Source organism: Aplysia californica, unplaced genomic scaffold (genome assembly GCF_000002075.1).
Source record: "Aplysia californica isolate F4 #8 unplaced genomic scaffold, AplCal3.0 scaffold00070, whole genome shotgun sequence".
Classification (NCBI taxonomy): Eukaryota; Metazoa; Mollusca; class Gastropoda; order Aplysiida; family Aplysiidae; genus Aplysia; species Aplysia californica.
The window spans coordinates 448,904-456,209 of NW_004797340.1; the positions used below are offsets into that span (position 1 = coordinate 448,904).

General features: G+C 42.6%; 1 protein-coding gene across 1 annotated transcript in view; it reads right to left on the bottom strand.

The window, feature by feature from the left end:
* LOC101863331 (transcription factor Sp3) overlaps nucleotides 1-2,259 on the bottom strand; it is a 14,657-nt gene extending 12,398 nt beyond the window's left edge. The window contains exons 1-2 of the mRNA XM_005093809.3: nucleotides 2,096-2,259; nucleotides 599-1,981 (exon numbers count right to left, since the gene is read on the bottom strand). Coding sequence (XP_005093866.1) covers nucleotides 599-1,981; nucleotides 2,096-2,158 — 1,446 coding nt within the window. The 5' untranslated portion in view covers nucleotides 2,159-2,259. The remainder of the gene's footprint in view (nucleotides 1-598; nucleotides 1,982-2,095) is intronic.
* Between the last annotated feature and the right edge of the window lie 5,047 nt (nucleotides 2,260-7,306).

A 7,306-nucleotide genomic window follows, 5' to 3' on the forward strand; every position in this document is an offset into this window, starting at 1 on the left:
CCCAAGGCCTGTTGCTGTTAGGCGGACACCACTGTTGTAGTATTTTAGTTTTTGTAAGAATTTTACGACACTTGCAACACAATAAGGTCATATAAGTGCCGAAGATTAGAGGTGTTACAAGAGAGTAACATACACATAAAAGAAGGAGGGGAGATCAAGACGATAGTTGTTCGACAGGAAAGAAGGAGCAAACCAAACCAGAGCACCTGCCAACCACCCACTGTAGAATATATGTGAGGCGTGCTGAGAAATTGATTTACTTCTCAGAGTTTAGCCCTATGGACAAAGATACTTCACATTTATTGGTTGAGTTTATAACAATGTATTTGTATGAAATGATAACAGAAATGTTGAACTTGAAAAAAATGGCATCCGTTTAAGATCTACAACTTTGACCCCTGTGTCGATTTTTGTCACATATCTCCATTCCCTGGGTCGATTTTAGTCCCATATCCCCATTCCCTGTGTCGATTTTTGTCCCATATCTGCATTCCCTGGGTCAATTTTTGTCCCATATCTCCATTCGTGGGCAGCAAGAAGTAGGCTAACCCATTTTGTCAGCTTGCTTCACAAATAATTTAATACATATCTGACTAACCTGTAACCAGTTGATCTGTCCTTGGTTGGTCAGCTGGATCCCGCCCAGGTTCTGTCCGTTGGTCATCCCTTGCAGGAGCTGTTGCTGGGCCAGGATGTTGTGCAGGGCGGGCGTGTTCTGTGTGGCCGTGGACGTGGTGGTGGTGGTGGCAGACGATGAGGCGTTGGCGGTGATGGTTTGTGGGTAGGACGGGACGGTCAGGGTGGGGAGGGACTGCGACACCTGCACGGGGTTGGCGGGTGGGGACAGTATCACCTGTCCCTGTGGCGTGTTGATCACACTCAACGTCTGAACGGCACTCGCGTTGGAGGCGTTGGCCAAGGCCATCCCAGCGGCTTTGGTCGACTGGGTAGCAGCAGCATTCGACACGTTCGTGGTGTTGTGGCTAATGTTGAGTTGTCCTAAAGACGGCTTGGATTCCATTTTAAGAGCTTGGTTGTGAGCCTGGCTTTGCAAGTGTGACTGCGACTCTTCTGGTTGAGCAGCAGCGGTAGCTTGGGGGGCAGGCTGGACTTGTGCCTGGGTCTGAGTCGCCATTAATGTTTGGAGATTCTGAGGATTCGCTCCAATAGCAACAACACCATTCCCACTGACCTGTTGGAGAGGGGTTTGGATGGGAATGTTCTGGGCTGGGAGTTGGATAGTTTGTAGTACCGTTTGTCCGTTCATAGAGACGGGGACTTGGATCAAATTGGGCATTTGCTGAAGTGCTTGAAAGCCAGGGATCTGCACTGCTTGCATGATGTTACTGTTGGGACGAACTGCGTTCTGAACACCCCCCAAGTTGACAATGTTACCTCCTATATTGACTAGATTCCCCAACCCCCCAAACCCTGCAACGTTTTGAAACAGATTAGCACTTGCTGCCTGCGCTGGGAGCCCCTGTGCACGGATAATTTGTCCCGTCGGTGTGATCAATGTCTGCTGAGCTGCTTGAACGTTGTTGGACGCAGGGACTTGAGTCTGACCGCCACCACCCACCGATGAGGGGATGATAAACGCATCTTGACCATCAATGTTCACTGTCTGATACGACGGTAAAACACTGTAAGTCATCTGACCATTAGGGCCAGGCGTGGCGATAATCTGTTGACCTTGCGCAAATAGTTGACCGCCCACATTGTTCGTCAAAGCTGTTGCTTGCTGTATGACATTTCCTGCGTTGACTACAGGTTTTCCAGTCGAGTCAACAATCGTACCGTTTGATAACTGAATCCAACCTGCAATTGCATCTGAGGAAGTCCCAGCGGCACCACCTTGCCCCGCCCCAATCATCCTCACGCCGGAATCCCCTCCTTGGCCATACCCTTCATCGGTTTGGGCGGGCGATCCGATTTTGCTACAAGTCGCCGCCAGCATCGCAAGGGGTGAGGGTTGTGCGTCCTGCAAGGCGGAGCCAGAAGGGGGTGTAGTTAGAAATGGCGGACACGAGAACACGAGATTCGAAATCAGAAGAAGCTACACGAGAAAAGAATGTTAGCGAAGAAACACACTTACCTGAGTTGAATTAACAGACACAACGTAATCTGAATTTCCTCTACCACCACCAGCTGTCGCCATAATTCCTCAAAACATATGAAATTTTGGTAGAGAACACACCATTCTTCAGCAAACGTGGTTAGTGTCGGACAAAGAGTTGTTTTGACCTGGAAAGCGGAAGACCAACCTACACGCATTTGTACAATATCCCTACGCTACCTAATTTCGATAACATGTGCTTAAAACACAGTCTTTATACCTTACAAATGCTTATTTCTGTTAAAATAAAACACTGCTAAATATTTTCAAGCTACGATTACCAGTATATCGCCTATAATATCTCAAATTACTTTTCTACGCGCATTGATATCAAACTTTCGTAGCGTAGTCCGGATGACCTAGTTCTGGTTTGATTGACAGTAGGAACACCCAGCCACCGTCATTAAAGGCCTGGCGCTACACGTTCCCTCCCAGTTCCCAACAAAAAGTATCATGACCTGTGCGGTCGATATTTTGAGCCGCGCCCATCCGGTACAGTGGTGAAATTGGGACGGCGTGGGCTGGGCGGGCGCCTCTGACTCTTTTTCCCCCTCCTTCTCAGGCCTGAGCGGGCACAAGTATTCCTGGGGGGTAGGGCGGTGGGAAAAGTTGTGTGGGAGAGATGAAAAGGGGCGGGCGGTTAACGCTGAGCTGGCCAGAGGGTCGCTTTTACTTTACTCAATGCACGGAGTAGCCTCGCCCATCCCCATTCATAACAACTGTAGACTGTTGCAATGAGGAGAGGAGCCAATTTTTACAAACACTACAACCGTACTTGTTATGGCGATATCATATTATTATATCGAACCCACGAAAGCCTGAAAAGCAAGAGATTTTCACAATTCTATACTTCCATATAATAGGTTTTGTTTACTATCAAAATACTAGTTAGGATCTACTCAAGAAATTAACGTGTCAAATCAATCAAAACGTGTCGCGGTCTCGAACAGATAAACAGTCCCCCGTTTTCGTTCAGATGTATACATTTTAAAGAAAGTTTTAGTAAGAGTTTTACGGCATTTGCAACACAGTAAGGTCTTAAAAGTTCCCAGGAATAGAGGTATTAGCCTACAAGAGAGTAGCAAACACAAAAAGGAGGGGAGATGAGGACGATATGTTTAATTGATATGAAAGAAGGAGCAAGCCACACCAGAGCACCAGCCAACCACCCACAATTACAATAACAAGTAACAAGTTCCCCCGTTTTCGTTCAGATTTATACATTGGCTCAGTTATAGCTTATAGTATAAAAATACCACGTGAATAAAATTTATTTTACAGGAGTTACACTGGTAGCCTAGATTTAACGCTCGAAGTATGCTGCTGTGTTTGCTATTAACATACTCATTAATTTATACCGCCTTTGGCATTCAGATCTAGAGTTTACGAGTGGGTGGTTGGCGGGTACTCTGGTGTGGTTCGCTCCTTGTTTCCTATAAAAACAATATCGTCTCTTTCTTCCCTCCTTCTTTTGATGTTTGTTACTCTCTTGTAACTCTTCTAATCTTCGGCACTTATATGACCTTACTGTGTGGCAAGTGCCGTAAAACTCTTACTAAAACTTATATAAGAGTTTATGACAAGTTGCCACGACGAAGACCTACTTTGCAGTTTGCAGTGAACTAATTCAGAACACAGCGTGTTAGGCCAAACCAAACACAAACAGTGGATCACAATTAGCACAGCGTGTTAGGCCAAACTAAAAACACAACCAGTGGATCAAACAAATCACAAACACAAACAGTGGGTCACAATTAGCACAGCGTGTGAGGCCAAACTAAAAACACAAACACAACCAGTGGATCAAACAAATCACAAACACAACCAGTGGGTCACAATTAGCACAGCGTGTGAGGCCAAACAAAAACAGTGGGTCACAATTAGCACACAGCGTTAGGCCAAACAAATCATTAACACAACCAGTGGATCAAACAAAACACAACCAGTGGATCAAACAAAACACAACCAGTGGATCAAACAAAACACAACCAGTGGATCAAACAAAACACAACCAGTGGATCAAACAAAACACAACCAGTGGATCACAAGAAGAAAGAAACCAAAAAGGGACACAGTCAAAGCGTAGCCTAAGCCTGGCCTAGCCTACGGATTTTGTCTACGTTACATCGAAATCTATTTGTGCGTGTATGTGTGTGTGTGTGTGTGTGTGTGTGTGTGTGTGTGTGTGTGTGTGTGTGTGAGAGAGAGAGAGAGAGAGAGAGAGAGAGAGAGAAAGAGAGAGAGAGAGAGAAAGAGAAAGAGAGAGAGAGAGAGAGAGAGAGAGAGAGAGAGAGAGAGAGAGAGAGAGACAGACAGACAGACAGACAGACAGACAGACAGACAGACAGACAGACAGACAGACAGACAGACAGACAGACAGAGACAGGGAGATAGAGATATTAATGGTAAAACGATGTCATTTTACAACAATTTCAAAACATTCATTATTTTCCAAATTTACCACAGTGGCAATATGCCACGTACGAACATTGTGAAGTAAATCTGAAGACAAATTTTGAACATTCAATATTATCGTTATTGTCATTAAAGAATGAGTTTGAAACACACAACATTTTTAAAAGAAAGGTCAGACAGAAAAGAAAAGAAAATGTGCACCTGCAGCAGTGGGTTCAAGAAAAAGGAAATTTTTAAAAGACAAATACTGTTATAAAAGGCTTATTCTAATTACTGCCGGGCTGACAGATTTAGTCTTACTAGATCTAGAAGGCTAATACATTGCATCATTGAATCCGACTACTTGAGTAAGAGTTGGGATATCAATCTTTTTCTTTTCTTAAGTACACCCAGAGAGGTACATCTAATACATGGAAGCCAAACGGGAAAGGGCGTCATTAAGAAAGTGGAAGTGCCTCTTGTAGGTCAAAGCTATATATAGATATATCAAAATTAGTGGATTATGCACAGGTACAAATAATGAAGTCTTCTGAATTGAGCACAAGTCAATTGATCAGTGGTAAACACTGTTCCCAGTGCAAACTGGAAAGTTTCTTTCTCTTCCCTAATCCACGTTACTCTATTTATCTTCTAATAAAAGATGGAAGAGATTAGAGGGCCAAAAAAAAAAAAAAATCAATTAAAAAAAGACCATGTAAACAAGCAGGCTACATACACTTTTTGAAACAAGAAATAAGTCAGACATTTGAAAGACCTCCGTGAAAAGTTACGTAAATCTACGTATTTATGTGATCCTTTTCTTTGTCTACGAACAGTGTAATGGTTAAACATTGTCGGGTTATGGCAGTCTCAAGGCTGCAGCCTATTCTTATAGGAAAAAACACTTTGATTACTCAAAATGGGAATTAAGACATAAATCCTCATTCAATAATGTCCGTGAAACGTAATCACTTATTGTGTATCTGCTTAATCGCAACTCGTAACAACGCAAACAAATCATATATTTACGTATACTTTTTGCGCTGAAGGCGGGGTTTGAGGGATCATAATTAATTGAGGTACAGTATGCTAGGCTATCGTTTGTCTTCAGCGAATGCGAGAAGTTGTAACTCAACAGAACAGAACCACCTTAAAACAAACATTGTAAAAAACGTCATTATAGGCGAGTTTCTATTGATTTATTTTGCTACCAAAATTAAAGTCATTCGTTGTGCGGGAAATATCCGCACTGATCACTCAAATAAAATCTTGCATTATTGAAATATTCGTAGATCTAGAGTGTGCGTGATCGTATATCCTGTACCGGTATAAAAAAATTATCGAAGTGGCTAGCCGTACTTAAGTACGGCTAGACTGCCAGTCTAGCCGTACTTAGATCTAGGTTTGGCCCTATCGACTCAAGCCTGTTAAGTACACAGGTCTCATTAGATCTAGATCAAGTAATTATTCAGGTTCAAATACATGCAAGTCAGTAAGGCACCTTTTGGTTTTGTCTGAAATACAAATACTTTAGGCATTGCAAACTAAAAATTCAATTTACAATTCAGCCATCAATATTAAGTACGGCTAGCCGTACTTATCTTAGCCTGTCTTAGGCCCTATTAACATTTAGAAAACAGAAGGTTCAAAATACATGCACTGTCATTAAATTAAGGCACCTGGTTTCGTCTCAAATACAAATACTTAGGTACTGCTCACTAAAAATGTATATTTACAATTCAGTAGGCCTATTTTTGGTAAATAGTCAGTCTAGCCATCATATTAAGAATAAGTACGGCTAGACTGCCAGTCTAGCCGTCCCCCTCTTCCAAACTAAAATTTCCGGCTCCCCAGTCTAGCCGTCATTAAGTACGGCTAGCCTCTTCCAAAAATTATATTACACATTTCCGATTCACTAATAAGTTCAGAAATGTTAAATAGTTAGAAAGTGGATTTCCTAGTAGATTTCTAATGGATTTCTAGATCACTCTCTAAAAAGTAAAAGACAAAAGTATGCGCCAACGGTGATAATTATCTTCGCAATTACAGATTTTCAACTTTGCCAAAGTAGTTCTGACCCCTTCGAGGTCGATAGGTCAAAGGTAGATCCAAATCTCTCGGAAACATCCATTCAACAAAACAAAGTATCAAAATCTTGAACGTCTGGACTACTAGCTTTACATACAATTCTAGAAATTACTTAAACAACCTTAAAACATACCATTATAGCGTTCACTTTCTTGTTGTCGGTCACTTGATCAGTCATCACTGGTCCTGTGTGTAGTAATTGTCCATCGCCATACACTTGACTAATACACAGAGGACGTGAGTTCCATGCCCACGTGGGGGAGACATTAATGTATCGAGTGTTTCGTCTTTTGCAAGATGGAGTGAATCACACAAAGCTCGGGTTCATCCTGAGAGATAGGATCAAAGAACATTGGCTTTCAACATTGTGTTGACAGGGTCGTGAAACATTAAAATTTATCAAATACTCTTATCATTATATAAATTAATTTGTTTTGACCCCCTTCTCCCGGTATTATATCACCGGGGTTAAAACGAAGTTATTACACCGGGAGTATTTTTCCTTCCGGAAGTCGGAAGTCGAAAGTACAACTTGCGGCTAGCTGCAGCCCCGTCAGCCAGAAGCTGATTGGCTGCGGTAGGCTAGTGGTAAATATTGTGTTGGGCCTATGATTCCAGTTTTAGCAGTTTGGAAACTTCTGAAACAGTGCTATAAATATATGAAGCCTAATCTACCTGTTCCAGTACGGAGCTGAGGTGGCCGAATGG